Source organism: Cordyceps militaris, assembly GCF_000225605.1.
Source record: "Cordyceps militaris CM01 unplaced genomic scaffold CCM_S00005, whole genome shotgun sequence".
NCBI lineage: Eukaryota > Fungi > Ascomycota > Sordariomycetes > Hypocreales > Cordycipitaceae > Cordyceps > Cordyceps militaris.
Genome location: NW_006271973.1, coordinates 2091111 through 2117890, shown reverse-complemented (window position 1 = coordinate 2117890; position 26780 = coordinate 2091111). Strand labels below are relative to the sequence as shown.

At 54.7% G+C, this 26780-nt stretch overlaps 9 protein-coding genes across 9 annotated transcripts; 4 read left to right on the top strand and 5 right to left on the bottom strand.

The window, feature by feature from the left end:
* Positions 1 to 1381: 1381 nt before the first annotated feature.
* On the bottom strand, positions 1382 to 1973 carry CCM_07027 (uncharacterized protein; the record flags this gene model as incomplete). The annotated part of the gene is made up of 4 exons (XM_006672165.1): positions 1382 to 1589; positions 1615 to 1694; positions 1758 to 1832; positions 1884 to 1973. The coding sequence occupies 4 exons, from the start codon at positions 1971 to 1973 to the stop codon at positions 1382 to 1384; spliced, it is 453 nt and encodes a 150-aa protein (XP_006672228.1).
* A 3986-nt stretch (positions 1974 to 5959) lies between these two features.
* Positions 5960 to 6952, top strand: CCM_07026 (cyclin-like protein (Clg1), putative; the record flags this gene model as incomplete). Its single annotated transcript, XM_006672164.1, has 1 exon — positions 5960 to 6952. One exon carries the CDS (start codon positions 5960 to 5962, stop codon positions 6950 to 6952), a length of 993 nt encoding a protein of 330 aa, XP_006672227.1.
* Positions 6953 to 8545: 1593 nt separating this feature from the next.
* Positions 8546 to 9235, top strand: CCM_07025 (NEFA-interacting nuclear protein NIP3; the record flags this gene model as incomplete). The annotated part of the gene is made up of 1 exon (XM_006672163.1): positions 8546 to 9235. The coding sequence occupies one exon, from the start codon at positions 8546 to 8548 to the stop codon at positions 9233 to 9235; it is 690 nt and encodes a 229-aa protein (XP_006672226.1).
* A 307-nt stretch (positions 9236 to 9542) lies between these two features.
* CCM_07024 (mitochondrial import inner membrane translocase subunit tim-54) lies at positions 9543 to 10940 on the bottom strand (the record flags this gene model as incomplete). Its single annotated transcript, XM_006672162.1, has 1 exon — positions 9543 to 10940. The coding sequence occupies one exon, from the start codon at positions 10938 to 10940 to the stop codon at positions 9543 to 9545; it is 1398 nt and encodes a 465-aa protein (XP_006672225.1).
* Positions 10941 to 12077: 1137 nt separating this feature from the next.
* CCM_07023 (serine/threonine-protein kinase cot-1) lies at positions 12078 to 14223 on the top strand (the record flags this gene model as incomplete). Its single annotated transcript, XM_006672161.1, has 4 exons — positions 12078 to 12781; positions 12845 to 13345; positions 13395 to 13868; positions 13917 to 14223. 4 exons carry the CDS (start codon positions 12078 to 12080, stop codon positions 14221 to 14223), a joined length of 1986 nt encoding a protein of 661 aa, XP_006672224.1.
* Positions 14224 to 14697: 474 nt separating this feature from the next.
* CCM_07022 (splicing factor 3a subunit 2) lies at positions 14698 to 15447 on the bottom strand (the record flags this gene model as incomplete). Its single annotated transcript, XM_006672160.1, has 1 exon — positions 14698 to 15447. One exon carries the CDS (start codon positions 15445 to 15447, stop codon positions 14698 to 14700), a length of 750 nt encoding a protein of 249 aa, XP_006672223.1.
* Positions 15448 to 16061: 614 nt separating this feature from the next.
* CCM_07021 (glutamate-1-semialdehyde 2,1-aminomutase, putative) lies at positions 16062 to 19850 on the bottom strand (the record flags this gene model as incomplete). Its single annotated transcript, XM_006672159.1, has 6 exons — positions 16062 to 16950; positions 17010 to 17684; positions 17742 to 19033; positions 19090 to 19155; positions 19177 to 19582; positions 19636 to 19850. The coding sequence occupies 6 exons, from the start codon at positions 19848 to 19850 to the stop codon at positions 16062 to 16064; spliced, it is 3543 nt and encodes a 1180-aa protein (XP_006672222.1).
* Positions 19851 to 20683: 833 nt separating this feature from the next.
* On the top strand, positions 20684 to 22431 carry CCM_07020 (GTP binding protein, putative; the record flags this gene model as incomplete). The annotated part of the gene is made up of 2 exons (XM_006672158.1): positions 20684 to 20711; positions 20777 to 22431. 2 exons carry the CDS (start codon positions 20684 to 20686, stop codon positions 22429 to 22431), a joined length of 1683 nt encoding a protein of 560 aa, XP_006672221.1.
* Positions 22432 to 22708: 277 nt separating this feature from the next.
* Positions 22709 to 25720, bottom strand: CCM_07019 (mitotic control protein dis3; the record flags this gene model as incomplete). Its single annotated transcript, XM_006672157.1, has 2 exons — positions 22709 to 25470; positions 25525 to 25720. 2 exons carry the CDS (start codon positions 25718 to 25720, stop codon positions 22709 to 22711), a joined length of 2958 nt encoding a protein of 985 aa, XP_006672220.1.
* Positions 25721 to 26780: the final 1060 nt, after the last annotated feature.

The window sequence follows — 26780 nt, the reverse complement described above, 5'->3', positions numbered from 1 at the left end:
ATAACTAGTTAGTTATGCTTGGGAGGCGAGAGGGTTGCAGTTGGCCACGGAAGCAGGGACGTCTTCTTTTCGCCTCCGAGTCGGTCATGTTACGTGTAATAACACGAACCAGCGGAGCATCGCAACAACTTGTCCTAAATAAATGCCATGTGTCGTGTTAGTTGCTTCGTATGTTCCCTTCGTCTCCGCCCCCCCTCGGCAGCCGTCCACTTTCACGACACCCGGCATCCTGACAATCACCACGCCCTCTAGTGCCAGTGGCGGCGGGTGACAAAGCAAACGAGTCTTTTTTGCCGCCCGAGGGAAAAAAAAGAACGCAGGTTTTGAACCCTGAAGTATAAGTACTGGGAGATATGATTGGTGCAGCATCCACTTGTGGCGTTCCTCAAAAGCCTACCCCCAAGGCCAACTTGTAACTTTCATCGTCGCCAACACTCAAGTTGATGGCCAGGTTTTCCCCCTTGTCGATCGGCAAATGCAATGTCTTCGTCAGAGGCGACAGGGTCTTGGTATCAATGTACTAAAGCATTTACAACCATACTTGCCCGCTTGGTCAATATGCGTGTGGCTTGGCGAGCAAGTGGCAGCTTATGTATACGGATGCAGCCTGCCTTGATAATGACTTTGTGGCGACGTCTTATCACGTCTTTATTGGCCGTCGTCATCATTTAATATAATTGATGTTTGGCGCTATAGAGATGGCCAGAGTCATGGGTAATAAAACGCAGTATGCTTATAGAACGTTAACGTAACTATCTGTTTATTAGGGCGAGAGGCGAACAGCTTCCACCGCCTGCGACTTTCTGCCGTTGAACGTTCTTGCTGGACTTAGCGCTCTTGCGGGATCGGTGCCTTTACCGCCTGCCTCTTTGGGGGCTGCAAGACATCGCTGCTCTACCGCCTTCCCCTCTTGGTCTAGTGGTTATCTGTTACCGAATTGAATTCACTAACTAGTACCAGCGCACTTGATTAGCTTCAAGAAACGAAACCGTGCAACTTGTAACAATCATACGTGCCAAACGGCAGTCTAAACACGGAAGCTGGAAAACCATTTTCACATAGTCCTGGCGGCAGAGTTCAGAAAAAGGCTACGTTTCTGCCAGCAGAAAGCACGATTTTGAAAGCTGCCAGCTACACTTTCCCTTTTTGAGAAAACAAAATAGGTCGACGACAAATGATTTACTGCCGGCAAAAGCTATACTACTTTTAGAGTTCTGCCACAGCGTTGGACTTGGATTCTGCTGGCAGAATCTACGTAGTTCCTGAGGTCTCAAGTGGTGGACCTGAGGCATTTCTGAAGGTGTTGACAAGTATTACAGCCGGTTCGGCTGCGATGGAGGAGTCTGCGGCCGAGCTTCATCAACTTGTCCCCATAAGTATTTCATGCAGGCAGGTCAAGCCGACCAAACTGGACGAGCAGTGAGGGAAGAAAAAGGCAGGTTGGCGAGTAACACTGCATCCATCGGCGTCTTCCGCCCATGCACGATGTGGCACCCAACATGCGGTCACGGTTCTCGTGTGACTTCTGCTGAAGAGCTAGACGCATATTGAGGCTCCACGACGGCGTGAAGAAGGTCCCAGAGCCTTCGCTGATACGCTAGCTATTTTCCTGACCACTGAGGCTGCTTCGTTCGAGTCTGGTCAGTCTGGTCGTGAGTGTCGTGAGTGGGCAGTTTGCCCTCGGTGGTTATGGGCTTAGCGTTTTGATGTGTTTTTCTTTGACATTTGAGGCGGTCAAGCTCCGAGACCAATTAAACCTGGGCAAATTTTTTGACAAGAAAAATAGAATCGAATTGGCGTAACGAAGCAGCCAGGTTCCGCACAGTGCCCAGCTATAGCACATACAAATAGTAGTTATTAGTCTCTCTAGTAATGATACATACCCCCGAACCAGGTAGAGCGGCCTGTGACGTGTTTCGATTTCTGTAGTCCGGGATTGTGACGGCACCAATTCCGGGGGAACGGCAAGGCATGGATTGGTGAGCAGCATGGTTCGGGGTACAGCGACCATGACGGTCAGTGTAGTAATATTGCAAGTACTGCGGGCACTGCCACGCACTCGCTCTTCGCAGTACCTAGTTGTAATGTAAATTTCATTTTTAATTCTTGTCCCGAGGCTCCGCATGCTTGATGACGCTGGCTTGCAGAAGATAGTTAACTAGCGTGGGGAGTGAAGCAGTGTTGAAGCAACGGTACGCTGGAGCTAGTTTTTGCGGTGGCCGTGACTGGTTGAACTGGTTGACTGGTTGACTACATGTCGGCTTGGTTCTGAAGTTCTAAATGGCTGGATGGGGGGCGCGTAGGGAGAGGCACAGAGAGCCACCGCATGTGGTGGGCTCATTCCAAGTCATTCCTACCTACATAACTACCTAGTTAGTTGGTGGGCAGGTGGCAGATTTTTTTTTGGAAAGACGTTCGAGAACCCATCTGGCGGGCCAACTGAGCACTGCCTGCTGGGGTGAGTCTGACAGCGTGGCATTGTGCTAGGTCTAGGCGACAATAGTTATTAGACTAGCCTTGATTGGCGGGATGGTGATGGCTCGGCTGGGTCATCCTTGGATGTCTGCTCGCATTCTTCTTCAGTTGAGGCGCGCGACGAAGCGGGCTTAGACTGGAGCAGGAGTGGTAGTTTAGCATTCGAGTTTGAGAAACCTTGGCCAGCCTGATAACTAGAACAGACGCGGCGAAATGGTGATGATGACGATGACGAGCATGGCAAACGGTAACCACACGGGTGGGTGGCGTCTGAGTCGGTGTTTGAGGCATGCAGCAGACAGGAGCGATGCTAACCGCGTTTGAACTTTTGAAGTACCTCTAGTAATAAGTTAGCGACTCCCTGGGTAGGTAGGTATCTCGGTACTTAAGAAGCCGAGTGAGCAGCGCGTTAATGCAAGTAGAAAGTACCACTGGTCCCACCGGCTTGTTACCAGTCGATGCCACTTGTGTTCGAATAAAGGCTCATAATATGGCTGCTTTTCCCCCTCAAACCTCGTGCATCGGAACCCGTTCAAGGCCCGCCTCCGAGCGATACAGCGACCTCTCTGATTGCCTGGAGGACTGCGAGGAGCCCACTGTGAGGCATGTGGTTGCAGTGCTCTGGGGTGACGGTGACACGGTTGTGGGTGGCGACAGAGTGGTTGAAGCAGGAGCCTGATGGGTGTCCCTGTCCATTCCTCTTCCTTGCATTGGTTCCGTACCTAGGTACGGAGTACCTACAAACTAGTGTATGCTGTATGTACGGAGTAGGTACTCCGTACATTGGAACCTGCCTTGGTGCCCAGCCCAGATACTGTAGCCAATGTGCATGGCCTGCCAGGCTGCCCGGCCCGCCCAGCCAAGAAGTCCGCGGCCATCAAATAATATTGGCTGATTACCAGGTATTTTTTGCTGCCTTGTGGTCTGCTGCGTCCCCATAACTATCTTTTCTCTTTCACTTGAAGTGCCTTATTCGTTATTACACTACAAGCCGTCCCACCAACCACTCTTAACATTTATTACCTTGGTATTATCGTCATATGAACCGGGCTACTTAGCACCAGGGGCTGGCATGAGCATTGTTCCGGGCCAGTCCGTCAGTCAATGTCTGTCTGGTGCTGCTGCAAGCTGAGACGTGAGCGAAGCGCAACACGGGAGTCGCTGCCCGCATGATGGCTGACAGGCGGCCCAGACAGTGCGATTCCTATCCCACTGTGGCGATGAATCATGGGCATCTTTTTTTGGAGCTGAGACGGGGCAAGGGGGGGCAAAAAAAAAACAAGCAGACCGTTGGATCAAGCGTAACTAACTACCGGTACGCGAACCGCGTAATAAGGTACTTCTTTGTGCACCTGCTCTCGGCGCCTCGTCGCGCGCTGGCCTAGTGGCCCCTATTATTTACGCCTGGATCGAGTCACTTTCGCGGGCTCCTTCAACAGTCGTCAAACAGCACAAACCCTGACCCCGTTGCCACGCCGGTCCAGCGCAATGCCTTGTTGGGGTCCCACCAGCGGTGTCCATGCACCAGCCAGGTGACTTTTTTTTTTTTGCACTCCCGCTGTGGCCTGACACGCTAGCAGACCAGAGTGAACCGAGCTGACTGGCCAAATGGTGAACCAGTGCATGGTTGTGGCACCCCAACCAAGCACTCTGAAGGCAGGCCAGACTTCAGGGAGGGACCGAGGAACTGCGGCCATTGGTGGATTGCAATTTCCTAGGCGACGGACGGTACAGCGACCCTTTCCCCTTGGTAGGTACTGTACTGGTACCTGTAGCTGCTTGGGCAACACTGCTGCCCCGTTAAGTGGAACTGCCCCTATCCTGTTACTGGTGCACGAAAATTCACTAAAATTGCCGGGGGCAACGACTACTGGCTCAACAGGGTGACAAGGCACTGTGCCACTTGATGTACGTACTCAGTACCTGTCCCCGCCGCACTTCCCTCCCCCTCCTGCCAACTCGGATACTTGTTCTCGCACTAACCGCACTGGTAATGCCATGTAATAATCCCGTCCCGCCTGGAGCTCCAAGTAGCCTGCTGGCGTACCAGTACTGCATTCCTTCCCCGACAGCGCGCACTGTGTTGCTAGCTCAAGTCGAGACTGGGGCTAAACAGGAAAAAGACAAGAAGACCAGAAAAAAAAAACACGGGCCCGGTGTTGCGGTTTTTACTAGTTACAGAGTAATAACTACCTAGGTAGTTACTTTTTTTTTTTTTCAGTCCGTCTCAGTGGCTGGCTGCCAGAAGAGCGGGTGGGAGGGGGAGCCCAGGATTTGGCCAGTCACCGATCAATCTCCGTATGTACTCGTACAAATTACCTGTTAATACTGGTACCAACTCCTGTCCTGCCTTGTCCTGCCCACCCAAACTTGCCCGGGTGTGCCGCCCGTAGCCTCCCAGCCTACCAGTTTACCAGTACATGATCCCGAGCCATCCTAATGCTCCCACACCTTTCGTCTTGCCTCTTTTCTTCATCCTTCAACCGCCTTTCCTCCTCCCCCCCTCTACTCTCCCTCACGACGTTTTGAGAGCCGCCGAATTCATACTCGACAATCTTTAGTCGCGAACTTGTCATCGTTCGTCGACTTTGAATTCCGGTCCCTTTTGCGTCCCAGCATCCAATCCACCTCTGGTGCTTCTAGCGTTTTGTTGCTGCTGGAACGCCTCTTTTCGTCGTGTCTTCGATTCCGTGTTTGTGAACGCTCGCCTCTCAGAACCATCCCTGCCTCTTTCGAATTTACCACTGTCTTCAAAACACCTTTACGGCATTCTTTCTACCAGAGGTAAGAATCTTCGAACCCTTGTGCGATACCCCGACGTCTCACCCAACCTCGCCGCCATTGCTGCAAGCCGGTTCGCAATGTTTTGATGGCTTGTTTGTGAGCCAATCACCACACTCTAGCCAACGATTATTGTCTTCCTCGGTGACTTGGGACAAGAAGCTTTGCAAAAGCCATTGTGGCCAAATTTTAGCTTTCTGTCCCGAGTGCTTTTCGTGGCGTTCAAATTCAATCCAGGGCTCGGGTGGACTCTGGCGTGGCCACTACAATAGACGATCTCTGCTACGACGGTGCAAGACATAACTCTCTGGTAGACTTGGCTGACCAACTCCTTTTCATCGCAGTGCTTGGTTCTACCGTATCATTTTCCCCTGTCTTTTCTATCTCACGAATTTGATTCCTCTCTCGAATCCTCGGTTCCTTGCACTCACCCAGACACAACGCCGTCGATTTTTCCTGACATACGGCACTACGACTCTTCGTACCGACTCAACGTGTACGCAATTCGAATTATTGATGGCTGGGCTGTCTTGCTAGACACGTGGTCTTTCTCCTCCCGCCCTCCGTTAGAACCTACTCGACTCGCCAGGTGCTGAGACAATCAATCAGTCGTGTATATCCGCGCTGCTGCGTCTCTGTGCTAGAGTATTCTACCGACCAAGGTCTCTCTAGATCTTCGTCGGCTTCTTCCCCGCATCTCATCATGCCCGGAGGCGTGTGTGCCGTCCTCGACTATGAGGTCGACTTGATGACTGAGTACATTGCGGAGATGGCGACCCGTCTGGTCACCCCTGGCTCTACCCTCTCTTCGCCCTTCCGCAAGTTCGTCAAGCAGATTCTCACCTCGACAAGACTGCCTAGCACGACTATCCTTCTTGGCATGAATTACTTGGCTAAGCGAATCAACGCCATGAAAGGACAGGGAGAGACTTACAAGGCGTCCGAGGGCCAGGTCTGGCGTTACCTCACGGTTTCCCTTCTTCTTGGAAGCAAGTTTCTCGACGACAACACTTTCCAAAACCGGTCCTGGTCCGAAGTCAGCGGTATTTCTGTCGCTGAGCTCAACTCTCTCGAGTTTGACTGGGTTCAGGCTATGAATTGGCGTCTCTACGTCAACCTCGATCTAAGCAAGGATTACCAGGCTTGGCTCGACAGCTGGCGTGATTACCGGGTGGCCAGGAAGCGCTTGGCTGCTCAAGTCTCACGCGAAAGACTGGCTGCTCAAGTCCCTGCTATTGACACTGAACTCTCCCGTTACAACAGCTCCTGTCACTCTCCCAACTCCCGCTATCTTCAAGCACAGGCGGCCGAGTACGAAAGATACCAGTCGCTCAAGGCCCAGCAACAATACCAAGGTCGCGATGCTATTTGGCAACACAACCCCTGGAATGCTCCACTCACTCCTCCCGACTCGGGGTACGGTACGCCGGACTATGACATGTCTGCTACTTCTAGCAACGCGCGCTACAATGAGTGGTTCTCCGACGCTGCCACCCAGTACGCCAACCGCTATCCACAATCAGCCGCGCCTTCCCAGTACTATCCAAACCGCCAAGCGCCCTTTTCTGCCTACCCGTACCATCACAGTGGTTGGGGGCACGCTATGGGTGACTGCGGCTGTGCTGGCTGTGCTGCGCCTATCAAGTCCAACTCGTACTTTGCGGCCCCTGGCTATGGTCAACCTGTAATGGGTTAGGGCCAATCTGTGGTTTCACTTTATCATCAAACCCACAGATGTCTGTCACTCGCTTCAACCATTTTATCATTCTTTCTTCGGTTTTACGGTATAAAAGGGGTCAGGCTTTTTTTTTTATACGACTACGATTTCTTCATGGTCTTGTCGAGGACTGCATTTTTTTCTTCAGATACCCCAGCCACGGAAAAAGTGAACGGTTATTCTCGCAAGATGTTTTTTCTTCTGGAGCATTTTTTTCGGTTTTGTTTCTCGGTCGGAGGAATTGGTTGTCGCGCCTCTCCGCCGCGGCAAGTCCAACAGCCCAAATCATGATGGGCTCGAATCCCCGGCGTATCTCTCTTTCACGCTATTCGTTCATAATGGAATTATCGGCGCACTTCGGCATTACGGTTGTTCTTCGTTTTCATGGGCCTCGACAATTGCGATAGATTTGGCTCAACATATTTCCACAGAAGACCTTTCTGAAGGATCCTCCCGAAAGGATCCTATCACTGTGGGTTTGCATCGCGTTCTGGTTTCAATTTTTTTCTTCACATTCTACTTCACGGATTGGATTGGCGTTTTCATCGTATGGGTTTTGAAAATTTACAACTATCAGCAAAACTTCGATCGCTGCCGGCATCACATTGTGCTTGCATGCTCATTAACACTGGCATTGCTGCTTCCAGTCAGGCAATATCTCTATATCGAGATCCTGCGAAGCCACAAGCTACGTTCAATGACATCGGCACATTTTTACATAACCCTGAGCTGGGTTTCACGGTCGGCGTCTGCCGCCGCCAAAAAAAGCTTGGGATATTACGAGACGTTATGCATTGCTTTCAGCGGGAACATGGCGACTTCTGAGTCGAATTGATTTGCTATTCTTTGTTTTGTATGTATCGCAATTCTTTGCGCGGTGCGTTCTCAGAGTGTTTTGGTACTCTTTTGCGTATCCCTGTCTGAGAACTCTTTTTTTATTGTTCATGACCTTTCTTGTCCTTTTTTTTTTTTTTAGAAAGCCTTGATCACAGGCCGGCATTAGTAGAGGAAGGATTTTTGGCTTGTCTAAGTTTAATGACGACTTATCGATGGTTGGCAGTTGACGCTGTCTCCGGAAACCTTTCATTCGAACAACGATGTTTTCTTTGACATGGACACTGGCTAGGTTCATTTTAGGGTGTGATGCTCAAAAGTCTGTATATATTAAATTCCTGCTGCATACAAAATGGAGTTGCTGTGTTACATCCTGTTGTATCCTGGAAAAAGTCTCAGTATTTCGTCACTACAATAGAATTACGAACATTCTTCACGCATTCTCTGGTGGAGTGAAGCTTGAGTCCTCGCACTCGCAGTGAACGTGGGTTATTGGCCATTAGCTTTATCTACCTACCTACATACCTAGGTATAATTCGTATAGCGGGGCACTTGGGCTATTCAGGTCATTCAACAAGCCACCAGGTGTTTTGAAACATCGCAACATGACATTTCACAGCTGACAACTCAACCAATAACATGGCTGACGCCGCATGACGCGCACCGGAAATCACTGCAAAAGAAGGGAACCAGAGATACCCCTAGACGCAGAAACAGGCGGACAGCCCAAGCAGCGCCATGTCTAGTCGCTTCGTGTCTGGCGGGACGATTGCTGCTGGCGAAACCGAAGCCAGCAGCAGCAGCCACCCCTCGGCGCCGGCCCCCGTGCCCGACGTGGGCAGCAAATCAGCCGAGTGGGAAAAGGTACAGCAACACCTCGAGGCGGAGCGGCGACAGCGGCAAGAGGCGCGCGCCCAGGCCGCCGCCTCTTCCGGCGAGGGCGAGCGCAGCCTGTACGACGTGCTGCAGGCCAACAAGGCAGCGCGGGAAGCGGCGACGGCGGAAGCGGCCAAGTTGACGAACCAGTTCCGGGCGCTCGACGACGACGAGGTGGCGTTTCTGGACGAGGTGGCGACGCGGCGGCGGCAGGCGGAAGAGAGCGTGCGGCGGGAGACGGAGGACCAGCTAGAGGCGTTTCGAAAGGCGGCGAGGAAGGGACTGGAGGGAGGTGGGGAGGTGAAGGCAGAAGATGAGCAAGAGGAGGGGTGGGTGACGAGAAAGAGGAAGAGGAAGACGGAGAAGGACGGTGGTGGTGGTGTGTTGGTGAGGAGAAAGGTGAGTGTGGGCGAGGAGGTGAAGAAGGAGAGGGATAAACAGGAGGAGAAGGAAAAGGAGAAACATGAAAAGGTAGAGAAGATTGGAGAGAAGGGAAGCTCGAAAACGACGGCGCTGGCATTGGCCGATTACGGCTCGGATAGCGACGAATGATGCTGGAGAGGTGGCATTGTGTATTTTACTGTATACTTGTATCTGTATCTTACGGAGTTGTTGGGACTGCTTCCTCGTATGGACAGTTTCTTTAAATGTCTTCAGATATATCGGGTTATCTGAAAGACAGCTGGCGTAAAGTAAAAAAATCGCTTTTTTTCTATATAACCCGATTATGTGAGATTATGATGATGGTGGTGGTGGTTGATATACACGAAGATCCCTTCTGACCTTTCCCAACATGAGGCCATGCTTTTATAATAGTACAAAGTAGTACAACAGACATGATATTGTCCCATATCACGCTCTATTCGTCATCAACGTTGCCCACATTGGGACGCATGGGCTCGTTTGTCCACGTCTTGACGCCCCAGCGCCACAGCCCGCGCAGGCTGCCCTTGATGAAGCCCTCGACATTCTCCTCGGGCACGATCACGGCGCGCGCAATCGCCTCGTGCTCCGGTAGGATCTCAAACCGACGCATGCGCTGCACAATGCGGTCGTCGACCAGCAGCGGGCTCGCCCAGATCCTTTCCTTGGGCGGGCGGGCCTTTTCCTCGGGCGTGCGCGTGTCCTCCTCCGGCTTGGGGACTTCCTCGGGCGCCCAGACGGACTTTTGCCAGTTGTGCTCCTCGTGCGCGAGCAGGTCCCTCTGCTCGGCGTCGGCGTCGCGGTAGTCACGGGAGGCGGCGAAGCATACGGCGGCGACTTCGCGGCCGATATCGTCGGCGAGGGCGCGTCGGTTAAAGAACCAGCCGAGACGCACAAAGGTGTGGCGGAAGCCGAGACGGTGCGGGAACGGGATGGCGGTGGACGGCTGGAACTGGTCGGGGATGGTGCTGGGGAGGGTGGCGGCGTCGTAGTCTTCGGGTTTGTTGTAGGGGACCGGCTGCGGCGGGCGTTTCGGCTTCTCGTCTTTCTTCTTCTCTTCCTTCTTCTCCTCCGCCTCCTCTGGCTTCGCGGAAGCATCGCCGTCGGTAGTGGTCTCGGGGGTTACCACAGGCTCCGGGACTTGGACTTCGGGCGCGGGCGGCGCGTCCAGAGGCCCCAGCCAGCCCTCGTGCAGGCCGCGGATGTACTCCTTCCACGCGTGGCGGCCAAAGACGACGTCGCCATGAACGCCCTGGTACTTGGGGAGCGCCAGGTGCACGCGAAGGTCCTCGACGACGCTCTCGCCGGTGGCGGGGAGCGGCTCGTCCGGGCGCTCGACGGCCCTCCGGACCCGGCGAATCTTTTCGGCGACGGCGGCGCGCACGTCGCCCTGCTGGCGGCCCTGGACAAACTCCCAGTCGACGCCGGCGGCGGCGAGGACGGGCTTGGCGTACTCGATGAAGTGGTCCTGGGCGGCGCGCAGGCCGTCGCCGGGGGGCGCGGCAATGTAGACGGTCAGCCGGCGCGGCAGCTGGTTGGCGGCGCCGATGGGCTCGGCGGCGAGGGGCGCGACGGCGCGCCGCCACTTTTCGGTCGCGCGCGTCTTTTCGCGCCGGTCGTAGATGATGGCGCCCGAGATGCTGCCGCAGACGGCCCAGAAGATGAGCCAGTTGCGCGAGGGCAGCTTCTTGGGCAGGTTGGGCAGGCCCATCATGCGCAGGGCCGGGTTGCCCTCGGGCTTGACGGGGACGGCGGGCTTGACGGGGATGGCGGGCGCCGGGGCGGCGGCACCGCCGATAGGGATGGCGGCCGGTGGCTTAGAAGAGTCCGCCATGGTTGAGATTGGACAAGAGTTGTGTCCGGTAGACTGGTTATTAGGAGGTATCTAGAGACGGGGGAAAGTGACCCTGTTGAGAAAAATAGCTGCGATAAGCGCGCCGACCGATAAGCCTTGTAAGGTGCTGTAGCACAACCGTGGTTTAACCGACTTACAGTTGCAGAGACGGGAGGCCATTGTTATGCAGGGACAAGCACGGCGCAGTAATTAAGTATTTGCTACTCTACTCTGCTATCTGGAGTCATGTATTCTATGGACCTTTTTCTTGTCATGGCTGGATAATATTCAAGGTGCACAGCAAGCTTCCAGCGGAAAGGTCCTAACCTGTGTCTATGTGAACGAAAGGATTGAATGGGACAGTTACACAAGTAGCAAGCAATTCTGATCTTGCAATATCTAATTTATTTGTGCTATGCAAACAGGAGAATACAATCGACTACGGAGACAACCACGACGCGCCGACTCCTAAACAGAATACCCCCACTGAGTTGACAGCACAACATATTATTGCCTGCAGGCTGCCGCCCTTGGCGCTCTGATGCAACAGATAAGACAATGTCTGTCCTCTCACCGTTGTTGTGAACCCTCGTAAAAGCAAGCCATTGACGAAAAAAAAAGGGCCCTGCCAGCACGCTTGCATAGGTGCCTTTGCTGAGTTTGAGAGGCGCATAGTGTTGGACGTGCTAGACGTATTGGAGTGACTGCCCCGCCCAGCCCGAAGCCCCCCCTGAATTGAACTGACCTGACCGCCATCGCATGCGCGCCGGAGCAGAGACTCTCCTCTCCTTGGACAACCCCTTGGACGAGTGCATCTTGCTTTGCAGTCTTGTCCTTTTCCTCATCGACTCCGCCTTGTTGCACGACCTGCCTGGCTTGATCATCTTCCTACACGGCAAGCTTCCTTGCTAGCTCCTTTCGATCTGCCCCTCGTTGGCCGCCGCCCGTTTGCCGACCCTCCAGTCCTCCTCCCCCCTTTGGGCCCCCGCGTTTCGAATCTCGCATTTTGGGTTGCGTCTCGAGCTGTTCTCTAACACGAGCTTTCCTGCATTTGCTCTCCGGCTCTTGCATGCTTTTTGCCCTTCCTTGGCTCCGTATCGATACCGCATAAAACCAAAAAAAACGTTGCCGCCCAACATGGACCCTAACAGTAACCGTCTGCATCTCAACTTTGGCAACGACAGGCTGCCCTTGTCCAACAACGACCGCCCCAATAACGACCGCACATACCCCACGACGCCCTCGACGTTCCCGCAGCCCGTCTTCCCCCCAAACGCCGCTGGACAGCAGCAAGCCACGACGATGCAGCAGCAGGCTGCGTATGGTGCTGCTAGCTATGCTCCTCAGGGCTACTTCTCCCAGGGCCAGTACCAGCAGCAGCAGCCGCAGCAGCAGCAGCAGCAGCCCCCGCTGCCACAACAACCGCAGTATCCTGTTCCGCCCGGCGGCTACGACTACAACAGCGTGCCCGCCGCTGGCGGTGCCCAGTACCAGCTACCGCGCTCCAACACGCCCGGCAGTGACCCCAACACCGGCCTCGCCCACCAGTTCTCTCACCAGAACCTAGGAGGTGCCGCTCGCCAGGCCCCCTATGCGCCGCGCGCCGCTGCCCAGCGCCCCCGAACCGCCGGCGGCAGCGCCCAGCAGCCCGCTTACAGCAGCTACTCGAACGTCCCGCTGCCCACGCAGGGTGCTGCTGCGCCGCCCGAGTTCCAGCCTACCCCGGAGAGGAACCCCGACAAGTACGGCAGCAATACTAACAGCAACCAGAAGAAGTGCTCGCAGCTTGCTGCCGACTTCTTCAAGGACAGCGTCAAGAGGGCTCGTGAACGCAATCAAAGGTATGGCCCCAGTGTGCAGGTTGGCTCGAAAGAGAGAGAACACTTGAGCTGACTGCTACCTAGACAGAGCGAATTGGAGCAAAAGCTCCAAGACCCTTCCCAGAATGCCGCTAGGAAAGAGCAGCTCTGGTCAACCGCAGGTCGAAAAGAAGGACAGTATCTGCGCTTCCTACGCACAAAGGACAAGCCCGAAAACTACACCACAGTCAAGATCATCGGCAAGGGTGCCTTTGGTGAGGTCAAGCTGGTGCAGAAAAAGGGCGACGGCAAGGTGTATGCCATGAAGTCTTTGATCAAGACGGAAATGTTCAAAAAGGACCAACTCGCCCATGTGCGCTCAGAACGTGATATTCTGGCCGAGTCTGACAGCCCGTGGGTCGTGAAGCTCTACACCACATTCCAGGACACGTACTTTTTGTACATGCTCATGGAGTTTTTGCCTGGTGGCGACTTGATGACCATGCTCATTAAGTATGAAATCTTTTCCGAGGACATTACGCGATTCTACATTGCCGAGATTGTCCTCGCAATTGAGGCTGTTCACAAGCTTGGATTCATTCATCGGTCCGTACCTCTGAGCCCCAGAATCGTCCTCCCTGCTAATCTTTTGCAGCGATATCAAGCCCGACAACATCCTGTTGGACCGTGGCGGCCATGTCAAGCTGACCGATTTCGGTCTGTCTACCGGCTTCCACCGCCTACACGACAACAATTACTACCAGCAGCTGCTACAAGGCCGCTCAAACAAACCCAGAGACCGCAACTCGGTCGCAATTGACCAGATTAACCTGACAGTTAGCAACCGTTCCCAGATAAACGACTGGAGACGATCGCGACGTCTGATGGCGTACTCTACCGTCGGCACCCCCGACTACATTGCCCCCGAGATTTTCACCGGTCACGGCTACACATTCGACTGCGATTGGTGGTCGCTGGGAACCATCATGTTTGAGTGTCTGGTCGGCTGGCCCCCGTTCTGCGCCGAGGACAGCCACGACACCTACCGCAAGATTGTCAACTGGAGACAGACTTTGTACTTCCCTGATGATATCACTCTGGGAGTCGAGGCTGAGAACCTCATCCGAAGGTATTATACGCGCTGCGTGCTACAAGAACACTCGCTAACAATGCATAGCATGGTCTGCAACACCGAAAACCGTCTGGGACGCGGTGGTGCTCACGAGCTTAAGAACCACGCCTTTTTCCGTGGTGTCGACTTTGATGGTCTCCGTCGCATTCGTGCGCCGTTTGAGCCTCGTCTCACCTCCAACATTGATACTACTTACTTCCCTACCGACGAGATTGACCAGACCGACAATGCCACTGTCCTCAAGGCGCAGGCTCTGCAGCAGAACGGCAACCGTCCGGTCGAGGAGTCGCCTGAGATGAGCTTGCCCTTCATAGGCTACACCTTCAAACGATTCGATAACAACTTTCGATAGAGGTTGTGGGTGTGCTAGTACGTAGGAAGGAGGCTTGCATTGCATCATTGGAACAAAATGAAGAAAGACAGAAACAGGGTTACAGCTGCCTGAAATGCTTGATGTGTTGGGGAAACGGGGTTTCTTGTCTAGTAGTGCCATTTGCATCAGTTTCAGCGTCTCAAAGGATGCCGTGTGCTTTCAAGATCCTAGCATTGGTGAGCGAGAGGTAGATTATTTAGCCGTCATTGTGTTAGATGAAGCAGCGATTTGTGCACGAATATACAAATTTGATAGCGCCAGATGTCGATTGCGAGCAGATGCCGTGGGGCAGAATTTTCAATTTAGTTGTACAGAAACCCAACGCCGAGCCCATTACCAAATGCACATAATGTGTTTCCCAATTTCGCTCAAGTCCTTGAAAACACCAAGCAAGCAAAAATAAGATGTCCTCTCTTGTCCCTTTCGTCCGGCCACATGGCCCGCTCCCCTTTTCTACCTCGACGTCAAACCCGGGGCGGCGTTGAAGCGGGCCTCTCTCTCCGTCATGAACATGACCTGTACCCAAAACTCCTTGGCGTCGGGGTCCCAGAAGCAAAACTGCCTGTCCTCGCGGCGATCGAGCTCGCGGGCGGGAATCTTGAAGCCGACGGTCTCGTAGGGGTCGGCGGCGACGAGCAGGTACTGGAACGCGCGGTCGGGCTCCTCGACGCGCTGTGCGTACGCGTTCATGACCTGCCACTTGGGGGCGGCGTCGGCGGCGGTGGCCTCTGGGTACTGCAGCTGGAACAGCAGGCCCTGCTGGCGCGAGACGGGGTCGCGGACCTTTGTGATCTTGTACCCGGGCCTGCCGATGCGCACCATGTTGCGGCGCGAGCTGTGGATGCCGCCGGCGCCGCCGGCGCCGTTGAGCAGCAGGCCCGCGGGCAGGCCGGTGGCCGGGTCGAGCCCGGCGGCGGCGGCCTTGCCCTCGCGCTGCTCGCGCGCGGCGCGGCGCGCGAGGTTGGTCTGGTGCTTCTTGCCCTGCGTGTGCGCGAGGTACGAGCCGTCGTTTTGGTGCACCGTCAGGCACAGCCGGCACTCAAACGTGCCCACGTGGTTCTTGAAAAAGTACGGGTCCTTGTCCAGGTCAATCGTCTCGAGCGCGAGCTTGCGCAGCCGCTCCCGGCGGTCCGCGTTGGTCGCCGAGAAGGAGGCCACGCCGCCGCCGCCAAACTTGGAACCGGCGCGGTTCTGGTAGTCCATGGTTGGAAAGGGGCGCGCGCTGGGGCGGGTTGTGTTGGTGGAAGAGGCGCTTTTTGGGGGGAGGGTCGTGATGCGCGTGTGTTGAGCAAAGGTGAGGGAGAGTTGATGGAATGGCGAAATGAAAAAAAGGTTCAAGTTTGGCGTGGAAAAGTTGACGTTGACGCAGGCGAGGCTGATGTGGGGCCGACTGTTTCCCTGAGGGTGCCTCGTATCAAATGAGCTGGATTTGTAGTTGAAATAAATTAGAAATGAATCAGATTTTCAAAAATAGATATAAGATTATTGTGAGATTTTCTACACTAATTCCAAGTAGAGTGCCGGTTTCTACCAAGCATGCTAGTGTACCATTCGTATACCTCACATACCAGCACCAATGTATACATCGCCGGAGCATGTATAAATTTCTCACGAGCTTGAAGCAGGCAAGAGTTTGGAATCAACAGTGAATAGTATACCTACATGAGATACAAAAAGAAAGAAAAACCATCCCCGAGTCACATACCCTGCTAATACACTTGCGCAGCCCATTGGATCAGCCACATCAAATCATCCAAACCAGGGCGTCTTCGCAGGCAATCTTTTGAGAAAAACACCAGAACTCTTCTTCCAGCTACCTAGATGAACCCTCCCAAGTCGGTAGTGAACGTATCCTTTTCCCCAAACCAGATGGAGTATGCGGTTTCGGCATATGCCTTCATGGCCATGACGCCGCTCATCTGATCTGGTGAATCCGGGATACTGTCGATTCTCATGCCCAGGAAGAAAAGCTCTAAAATAGCGTAAAAAGAAATTTGGGTGCAACAAGCACCCCATTTTCGAATCTCAATCACGGCGGGGTTCTGGCGCGCATGTCCCGCAGTGCTAGCTAGGATGAAACCCTCGAGCTCCAGCACACGACGCAGCATGAGCATGGCCTCGACCAAATTGTCACGTACCTGCAATGCCTGAGCTAGGAGGTGATATCCTCTCTGGAGAGCGAGCTTGAGCTTAGTCTGGCCTGCATTCTTGTAAGTCTTGTCGATCTGCTTCAACAGCGACCGCGCTTGGTTCACGTTGACAGAACCAGATCTAGCCAAAAGTTCCTCCAGACTCTGAAAATGAGCTTGCCGCTGTCTCATGTCGGCGAGGGGGGTCTTTTTGTTCATCTTGCACAGGTAGCAGTTACAAGAGGTATCCCACCAAGCAAGTCTAGCTTGAAACTCTTCGTATCGCTCGGTCACGTCCATTCTTACGTAGGCAAATCTAAGCTCGGCGCCTGCGGGCAAATCTTCGGTGGCACGAATAATCATCATGTCTCCAATGAAAGATCTGTTGCAATTTTCAACGCAAGAATGGTTAATATATGAAGCGATGCTCCATATGCCGTTGGCGTAGATTGCTTGGTCGTTTTCGCTGATCCGTACTTGGCTGGAATCTTCTTCGCATAGACGTCCTCCCAAGGACTCCAACGTGGTTCTTGGACTGCGGAAGGAGTTTCTTGCGATGATGTTTGGAAGGAGAAAGCTATATTTGTGATGAGTGAGCAGTCTTAGAGGTTAAAAACTGGCGCAAGGACGACCTACGTATCCACGACTGGCTTAGAATCGACGCGCAAGGCATTGTACTCGCCGTGATGTAATTCCAGGAATGAAGAGGTCGTCTCGGGCGCATGGTAAATCTTTTGCACAATTTGCGTAAGAATCTCAACATGGCCGCCTTCAGACGCCTTCTTTGTCTCAAAGTTTAGAAAAGCGGTTTGCTCATCAGTAAAACTGTAAGCGAAAGCCTTTTCACAAAGCAACAGCTCGCCTGCGACAACCGCCTTGCTTGTGAACAAGCCTCTTTTTTTTTCAGGCGACTCCCGCACCTCGACGTTCTTCGAAAAAGTACCGCAGTCGATGAGCGGAGGCGTATTCTTGGCTTGTTCATACATGTTCTGCCAGTCATAAATGCCTTCATTGCATTCTAGCAACCTGGCGCGGACTTTTTCCATCTCGGCCGGAGCCGCGCTATTGCTGGGATACAAGTCGAGAAGCTCACGCAATTTGGAAAAGCATTGATCAAATTTCTGCAGCTGGTACAGGCACAAGGCCTCCCGGAAAACTCCCTTTTCAGTCGGCTGAAGCTTGGAGTTCATTGCAACGGCGTCACGGAATGCCTCTTCAGGTCTTCCAAGCCGAAGGTTGACAAGAGAACGATTGACGTACGCAACCTGAGCGTCCCCGTCATTTTCAGCGACCTCGATCGCTCGAGTGTACCTGCGGCTAATGGTTAGTCTTTCTAGAATCGGCAAGAGAAGACAGATTTGTACTTACTGCTGCAAGGCGTTGTCCCATTCGCGGTTTCTGAAGTGCTCGTTGCCGGCAATTCTTGACTTGGCGCTGTCGAGCTCGACAAATCGAGCTCTCCATTTGGACGGGATGCGTTCATCTTGGCCATGAAGCCGAATAAGATCGCTTACATGGTCTACTCGGAGAACGAACGTGCCCTCCAGGCTTCGCTTGAACCATGGCTCTTTCACAATAAGAACTGTTCCAGGTTTGAAAAGCTGGGCCGCGGGAATGAGTGCTTCTTCAGGCTGATGATACAACTGCAATCTGATCGCCGTCTCGTTCTCATCGTCGGTGACCATCATCAGACCATCTACACGGCAGACCGGGGTACAAACCCGCAGTAAAATCTTGCGGCCCCGATGGTGAGTCTCCATTTTCATATCGGAAATGAGAATTGGTTCGAGTTCGTCGCTCGAGAGAACGCATGGTGCATAAGGGGCCGAGTGATCCAAGGTCAAGAGGTTGCCCTTGTGGTGATCGGGGTGAGAGCGCATGTGGGAAAACTCGGCAAGAATCTCATCTCGACTGGGATAGAGTAAAATTTCATTTCCTTCTTCTTCCTTAGACCTGAGATGTGCGGCTTCGATCTTTGGAATCAAGTCCTTTAAGTATTCCTTGCGGGGAACATCTTTGGAGTCCATCGTAACTCCGTAGCAAAGGGCACGACGCAAGCTCAAAAGCGGCAGTGAAAAGATCCAGTAGTTCGTATGAAGGATGAAGAAGAGAGAAGAAAGGCTACTGGTTCGAGAAGGGGGAAGCGGGCATAAAAAACCACGGCGTGTAACCCAGAACCCATTTTCCAGTACATGAAACCAAAAGAGATCTTTCAGCTCATCAATCTCTGCCACGTCCAGCGCGTCCAAAATGTCATGGGGTCCGTGTGCTACAAAATGACTGGCCGCGACGGACCCGATGCCTGTGAAGCAAAGCTTAGTGCCTTTGTTAACCTCGTTAAGCCGGGCGAGCAAGTCCTCTCCCGTCTTTGTGAAGGCCTCGGCCACGTCTGGCGGGTACACCTTGGTCAGGCCAGCATAGCCGCAGTGAGTGACAAAGGTGTTGTTGTTAAAGGTGCCCGAGTGAGCAACCGAGCCCTTTGCACGCGGGTCGTATACAGCCATGATGTTTTCGCGACCGCCGAAAGCACCAAAAGCGACACCGCCGCCTAGGTACTTGCCGAATGTCTTCATGTCAGGCTTGAGCCCATGCACGGCAGATAAACCTGCACCCGAGATGCGCGAAGTCATGACTTCATCCACGATGAAGATGACACCGGTCTGGTAAGTATTAGGAAGTGACAAGTTAGTAGTTGCGAAAACCACAAGGCACTCACCTCTTTCGCAGCCTTTTCCACACCGGTAAGAAACTCTTTAGTGCCGCAGATGCAGCCACCCGATCCCTACATAGCTTCCAATATGACAGCGGCGACACCATCGCTCTTGATTGCCTTGACGGCGCTTTCAATGTCATTGTACTTGGCAAGAATCCAGTCGGCCTTGTCCACATTGTTGGCCGCGACCTGGCTGTCCTTGAAACCAAGTACAGCGCCGTGGTAGCCGCCGCCAAAGGCCACCACCCTGCTCTTCTTTGTGTAGAGCTTCGCGGCGGCGAGGGCGTGCAGGTTGGCTCCCGTGCCGGAGTTGGTCAGGCGAATGCGCTCGAGACCGAATCGGTCGCACAGGGCCCTGACAAAGAGTTGCTCTTGTGCCGTCGTCGCACCAACATTCAGACCAACATTGTGAATGACGTGTTGGAGGGCGGCGAGTATCTCTGGGTTGGAGTGGCCGTACAAGCCAGCAGTAAACTCAGCCGTCAGGTCAGTGTACCTTGGTCGCCCTTGTTAGCAGGGGCAAGCCTCGCCGGTTCATGGCTGACAAACCCGTCGCCGTCTTCCGAGACTACCTGGAAGTTCTTTCCAGCCTTCATACAAACAGGAAACGGGCTTGTATGAAGCACGGTCCGCGTGTTACCGCCAGGAAAGGTCTTCACGGCTTCCTCATGGAGAACCTGGGACTTGGGGTTGCGAGCGACGAAGCTCTCGACGGCCGCGTCTAGAGCGACTTGAAGAGACGTAGATTGAGTAGACGCAGACATGATTTACAGAGTAAAATTTATGAAAAGTACAAAGGAAGTGGTGATATCTTGATTCGGGGAGCTGGTCCATGTAGTTGGATGTGGCGTGAGCCGATGCGGGCAGCATGTAGAAATAAGCACGAGGGCTGAACTGTGAACTGTGAGTGGATGCAGAGGCAACCAGTGATGGAGACGGCTATTTATACGAATAGCTTCACAACGACCATGCCCGCGGATTTGGACTCGATTGTTCCGATAACGCAGCAAGGACCTTGGCTGGCTAGTAGCGCCGGTCGGACGCCTCGGCGGGGCGTAAACCGGGGCCCAGACCGGGCTGATGCGGATGAGTCGAAGATCGCAAGACAGTTATGGTCATTAGCACTCTTCCTTGACTTTTAAACGATCATGCTGCGAATGTCTCGTGTTGTTGGGGGTGAGTTGTATGAGCTCAGTACCAAAGGCGGTATAACTAGCCATGGGCAGAAACAATGGGTGGGGTTCCAGATTGGGCGTTTTGCAGTGCTGTTTTTGCAGGCAAGACTCTAGGTAGGCAGATCTGGTACTTTTCGCGCCCGAAGAAATGGAAACTACGAGCAAGTACCTACCTACCTAGCAAATAGACTCCGACAGTGCGCAGGTACAAAAAAAAACATGAATTTATCTTCCAAAATACACTGCCAAATAATGTTATAGGTGATATACTTGCAGCGACATGAGGTAAGGCAGCGTCCCACTTTGCCTGATTTGGCTTATCGCTGTCGCCCACTTATTTTTTTTTCTGCCATCCACCAAACGGTCAAGAAAGTCATCTATTCGACGAGCTTTCCCAGTCAACAACCCCGACTGTATTCACAATGGCGGGCTCAATTAACAAGCCGAAGAGTATGTCCCTGCTTCCCATCGACTCTGACAAGTTAAAAAAAAAACAGCCCTCTAACAACCACTAGAGCCCAGCTCGAAGCGAGGCACCTCCCGCCTTCGCTTCAAGATCGGAAAGGCTTCCCTAGCCAAGCAGCGAAAAGATCGCAGGGCGGCCAAGAAGAACCCAGAATGGCGGTCCAAGCTGAAAAAGGACCCGGGTATCCCCAACCTGTTCCCGTACAAAGAGAAGCTTCTGGAGGAGATTGAGGAGCACCGCATGAAGAAGGCGGAAGCAGCGAAGCGCCGCAAGGAAATGGCCAAGGCTGCGAGCACAGGCATCGCCGAAGAGGCTGCTGATGAGGAGGCCATGGAGGACGTCGAGGGCGACGAGGACGGCGAAGACTTCATGGACGACGACGACGACGACGATGACGACGACGAGTCCAACCCCATGGCGGCCCTCAAAGCCGCCGCCCTCAAGGCCGCCGCCAAGTACGAAAAGGAACTCGGCGACGACAATATGGGCGGCGACTACGAAGAAGACGATGAAGATGATGCCATGGAGACCAACGAGATGTCGGTCGGCCAGGCTTCGTCCCGCAAGACGTACGACAAGGTCTTCAAGAAGGTCGTTGATGAGGCCGACGTGGTGCTGTACGTGCTCGATGCGCGCGATCCTGAGGGCACCCGCTCGCGCGAGGTGGAGCGCAGCATCATGGCCGCCGCCGCGTCCAGCGGCAAGCGGCTCATCCTGGTCCTCAACAAGATCGACCTGGTCCCGCCCCAGGTGCTGCGCGACTGGCTCGTGTACCTGCGGCGCTACTTCCCGACGCTGCCGCTGCGCGCCGCCGGCCCGGCGCCCAACGCGCACACGTTCCACCACCGCGACCTCACGGTGCAGGGCACGTCGGCGACGCTGCTGCGCGCGCTCAAGAGCTTCGCCGCCAGCCGCGACCTCAAGCGCGCCGTGTCCGTCGGCGTCATCGGCTACCCCAACGTCGGCAAGAGCTCCGTCATCAACGCGCTGCTCGGCCGGCTCAGCGGCAAGGCCCCGAGCTCCTCGCGCGCCTGCCCGGCCGGCGCCGAGGCCGGCGTCACCACGAGCATCCGCGCCGTCAAGCTCGACAGCAAGCTGACACTGCTCGACTCGCCCGGCGTCGTCTTCCCGGGTTCCGCCTCGGTGCAGTCCGCCGGCCTCGTCTCGCTCAAGAACGCCGCCGAGGCCCATGCCCACCTCGTCCTGCTCAACGCCGTGCCCCCCAAGCAGATTGACGACCCCATCCCCGCCGTCGCCCTGCTCCTGCGCCGCCTCGCCGCCGCCTCCCCCGCCCTCCTGCAGAAGCTCACCGACGTCTACGACGTGCCCGCGCTGCTGCCCAGCAGCCTCGACGGCGACGTCTCCACCGACTTCCTCGTCCAGGTCGCGCGTAAGAGAGGCCGCCTCAGCCGCGGCGGCATCCCCAACCTCACCTCCGCCGCCATGACCGTCGTCACCGACTGGCGCGACGGCCGCATCCAGGGCTGGGTCGAGGCCCCCGTGCTCGCGGTCGAGTCGGGCGCTGCCAGCACCAAGAAGCGCCCCGCCACCAAGTCGGCGGCCAGCAGAAAGGGCGTCGAGGACGAGGTGGTGCCGGATCAGAAGAAGATTGTCACGCAGTGGGCGGCCGAATTTAAGCTCGAGGGTCTCTGGGGGGATGACGGCGCCGCGGTCGATGATGATGATGATGCCATGAAGCAGTAAAGAAGGCGAAACAATACATCTCATGAAACGACACAAAGTATAGGAAAAGTCTTTTTTTTTACCGTCACGTTGGGTTTCTGTCATCTTTTCACGTAGAGTTTGGCGTTTATGGGGTACTTGAGAGATAAAAAAATACAGAACAGGCATGTAGTTATTCCAAGAAACGTGAATACAATAAGCTCTTTTCTATTATATACATACATGTGAAGCGCTGAGAATGACCCTTTTTACTTTTTCCCTTGATTGCTGAATGACTTTCTGATCCATTGATTCACATTCACGTGCTAATCAGCTCCATCTTGACGCCGCGCTTGCCCGTCTTCTCGTCCTTTTCATCGTGGACTCTGACCTTGACCTTTTGGAACAGCTCCACCTTGAGGGCACGGCTGCCCGTCGTCGTGAGCGTAAACGTCTCGGCGTCAAACTCGCTCTCGGGCTCGGGCGTCGCCAGGTCGCGCAGGCGAATCAGGCCCTCGATGCCGAAGCGCGGTACGAGGACGACGAGGCCGTTGCTGAAGACGCGCATGACAAAGGCGTCCTCTTCTGCGACGCGGCCCTTGAGGGCCTGGCCGACGTAGTAGGCGATCGAGGCGCGGCCGGCCATTTGCGCGTTGCGGTGGCGGACGTTGATGTTCTTGCAGACGGCCTCGAGGCGGCCGCGGCTGCGCACCGCGGGGTGCACGGCCTCGTAGCCAATGGCGGCCGCGAGCTGCCGGTGCGCGAGCAGGTCGGCGTAGCGGCGGATGGGCGAGGTAAAGTGCGTGTAAATCTCGGACGCGAGGCCGTAGTGGCGAAACTCGGGGTAGGCCTGGGTGCCCGAGCAAAAGTACTCGGCGCTCATCATGCAGCGCGTGGCCATGATGCGGACGAGCGTGTTGAAGAAGGGCTCGGCCGGGTCGACGCACGCGTCGAGCGAGTCGGCGAGCGCCTTGCTCGTGTCGGTGCGGAGCGCGAGGCCGCGCTTCACACGCAGCTGCTCGGCGAGGTCGTCAAAGTTGGTCTTGGGCGGCGCGGCGTGGCGCCGAAGAATGGCCGTCTGCGGAAAGGCCTCGTAGATCTTGGCGGCGACGGAAATGTTGGCAAACAGCATAAACTCCTCGACGAGCGAGTTGGTGTCGAGCAGCTCCTTGGTCTTGACGTCGATGGGGTCCGACGTCTCCGACTCCATCTGCACCTTGACCTCGGGCGACGACAGGCTGAGCGCGCCCGCGTCCATGCGCTTCTTCTTGAGGCGGCGCGACAGCGCCAGCAGCGCGCGCATGCCCTGCGTCAGCTCGTCCTGCTGCGCGGCGTCGTCGATGCGCAGCTGCGCCTGTTCGTAGCTAAAAGCCTCGCGCGACTTGATGACCGACTTGGTGAAGCGCGCGCTCACAATGTCGGCGTTGTCGGTGAGCTCCCACAGTACGGAAAAGGCGTACCGCTCAACGTACGGCTTGAGTGAGCAGAGGTTGGTGCCCAGCAGCGGCGGCAGCATGTCGATACGCTTGTCGACGAGGTAGACGGTCGTGCCGCGCACACTAGCCTCGGAGTCCATGGCGTTGGCGGGCTTGACAAAGTGCGAGACGTCGGCAATGTGCACGCCGACTTCGTAGTTGCCGTTGGGGAGCTTGCGGGCGTGCAGGGCGTCGTCAATATCTTGACAGCCGACGGGGTCGATGCTGCAGATTAGAAGGTCGCGCAAGTCCTCGCGGTCGCGCCAGCCGGGGTCGTCGGTGCTGGCCGGCACTTGCCAGTCGTGGCCCTCTGTGGGCAAGCAGTCGAGGACCGTCTTGGGGAACGGACGGTACTGCACATCCCATTCGAGAAGCAGGGCTTCTGTCTCGGCGGCCTTAGTTTCAAGCTCACCGAGCGACCGCACAAAGTGGCCGACCGGGTGTCTTGAGTCGCGGTCCCACGCGTCAATCGTCACCAAGAGACGCTTTCCCAGCAGCTCCGCTACTTGCCGTGTGCGCAAGCGAATCTTGGGGATCTTCTTGTCCATGGGGATGAGGAAGACGCTGTCCAGCTTGCGGCCCTGGCTCGGGCCCTTGCTCGCCGACGACGGGTCGATGTGGCCGACGTACTGCCGCCAGTTGCGCTTGATGATGCCAACAACCTTGGCAGTGGGCTGCGCTTGGCTTTCCGAGCTGTTCTTGTGTGTGCGCCTAACTTGCTCCTGTAGCGCCTTCTTCTCGCGATCCGAGACGAAGTCTTGCTGCTCGGCATCGGCATCTTCATTCTTTGTGACCGTGTCCTCTTCGATAATTTTGGTGGACGGTTGTTTCCACTGATCTTGTGGCAAAAGCTCCACGACAACGACATCGCCGTCGACAGCTCTGTTGATGTTTTCTCTCCCCAGGATGATAAGGGGTTTGGAAAAGGCCGGCACCTTGATAGACCCCTCGAGATAGTTGTATGGCGAGACGTTGAAGATGCCTTGGTGCATGATGCCAGCCTTGACACCAGTCATCATGCGCGATATCGTAAAGTATTCAGGGTACAGTGGCTGAGAGCCCTTGTTGATATCCTCGCGCCCTTGGCTCTGCGACTCGGGGATCAAGTCCAGCAGGTTTTCACCGTCTGCCAAGCTGCCAATGTAATCCCTGAGAGTAGCTGCTTCGATTCCTTCCTTCTTCGCCTTGCGAATATTATCGCGATCATCGGTCAACATTAAGACGGCCGGCGCGGTGGCCTTGCCAGCTTGCGTTGCGAGATGCTCGCCGTACCACTTGACGGCCTGGCGTACAGCGCGATCGTTCCTGTCATTGACGGACTCATTAGGCTCTCTCTGCACGTAGGTCTCGACGCGAAAGTCGTTGAAGAAGACATAGAAGCGCTTGTCCTCGCTCTTGGTCAGTGAAATCAGGCGGTTGTACAGCGGCAGGGAGCGGTTGCGGAGCTCCTCCAGCACGGTCTGCAGGATGACGACGTCGTAAAAAGCGGAACTCTGCTCAAAGAGGTCCATGGCATTTAGAAGTGCGTTGGTGTCCGGCACCAGGTAGTGTCCGCGCGGGAAAGCCTTGGTGCCCGCCGGCTTCGCAGACAGGACAAACGGTTGAGCTGTGCAGTTAGCTTGCTGAATCGTCGTGGCTTTGAGGATGAAAGGAAGCTTACCCTGACCAGCAGCATTGCGAGGAGCAAACTCGAGGCACGCCCTGCACAGCTGCGACGAGCAGGGGATATCTGTTCTGAGGTAGACCTCTCTCACAATCTTTTGGACCTTGCCGGTGCGGGTGGAGCGGACATATGTTTTGCTGGAAATATTCGAGGCTAGATGCCCAGGCTCATGCGCCCTCTTGAGACTCGTCATTGTATTTTCTTTCAATCGCCGTCCTTGGCAAAAATCCGTCTACCAGGTGGCTGTTGCGTGAAGTCAACTTGCGGCAGAGTTCTGAGTGAAGTTTGCTGGGATGCGCCAAGCAGGCGAATCAAAAGCTGCAAAGCGGCTTATCGATTAGCGCAATTGCCAACACAGACATGTACAACGCAGCGAGGAGGGTGGGCAGACTGGGATGAGCACTTACCTAGAAAAGGCTAGAGGGATCTAGAATAAAACGATACGATTTCTATTCAGAGTCTATTTCCTCAATTATCTCGATCATCTGCAAAGCCCTTGTCGAAGCTTTCAATTCAGTTACGTATCACGTGATGTATCACGTGTAGCCGCGGTGTAGGAACTTCGTCTGTAAAGATGGAATTGTAATGAACACTGCCGCCGAGCGTTGCAGCTTGATCTTTTGGCTCGAATTCAACGTCATATTTGCCCAAGTACCTTGTTGTGGAACTGGACGCCTGCCGAAGCATACTCCGGGCTTACACGCCGCCGATCCGTGGGCTGAAATGGAACATGATTTGCAATCATTCCGATTTTATCATTCGATTTTGCACAATAACACTGGGAGGGGTAGAGTATATCCATTGAATGGCTGCCGGACTTTGCTCCTCCCGTGCCTGGCCAGGGACTGTTTCATCCGCGGCTAGGTCGGACCTTGTCGCTTCAATCCCCACAGTCAGTTTTGTCTAAATTATACTGTATTTCTAATCTCTCAATCTGAGCGTCTTGAGATTAGTCTTTTCAAGATTAGCATATGGAAGGGGAAGGAGGGATGAAGGCTTACGGTCCAGAACCCCGCGATCGGCGTCTTGGCAACTTCATTGTCGCGTGTCGTAGAATACTGGAAGCCGACTCACCGACGAAGTACAGCTCAAAGTTCTCCATACATTACTCAATAAGAAGGCTCCAATAAATAGTCTTGGGGGAACTTGGAATAAATCCTTGTAGTTTTTGTCCCATGTTTCATCCCGGGACATGCAAGGCACGAGACAAACGAACACAGACGTTAGCAGTCGAAATCTACGAGAAACACGGC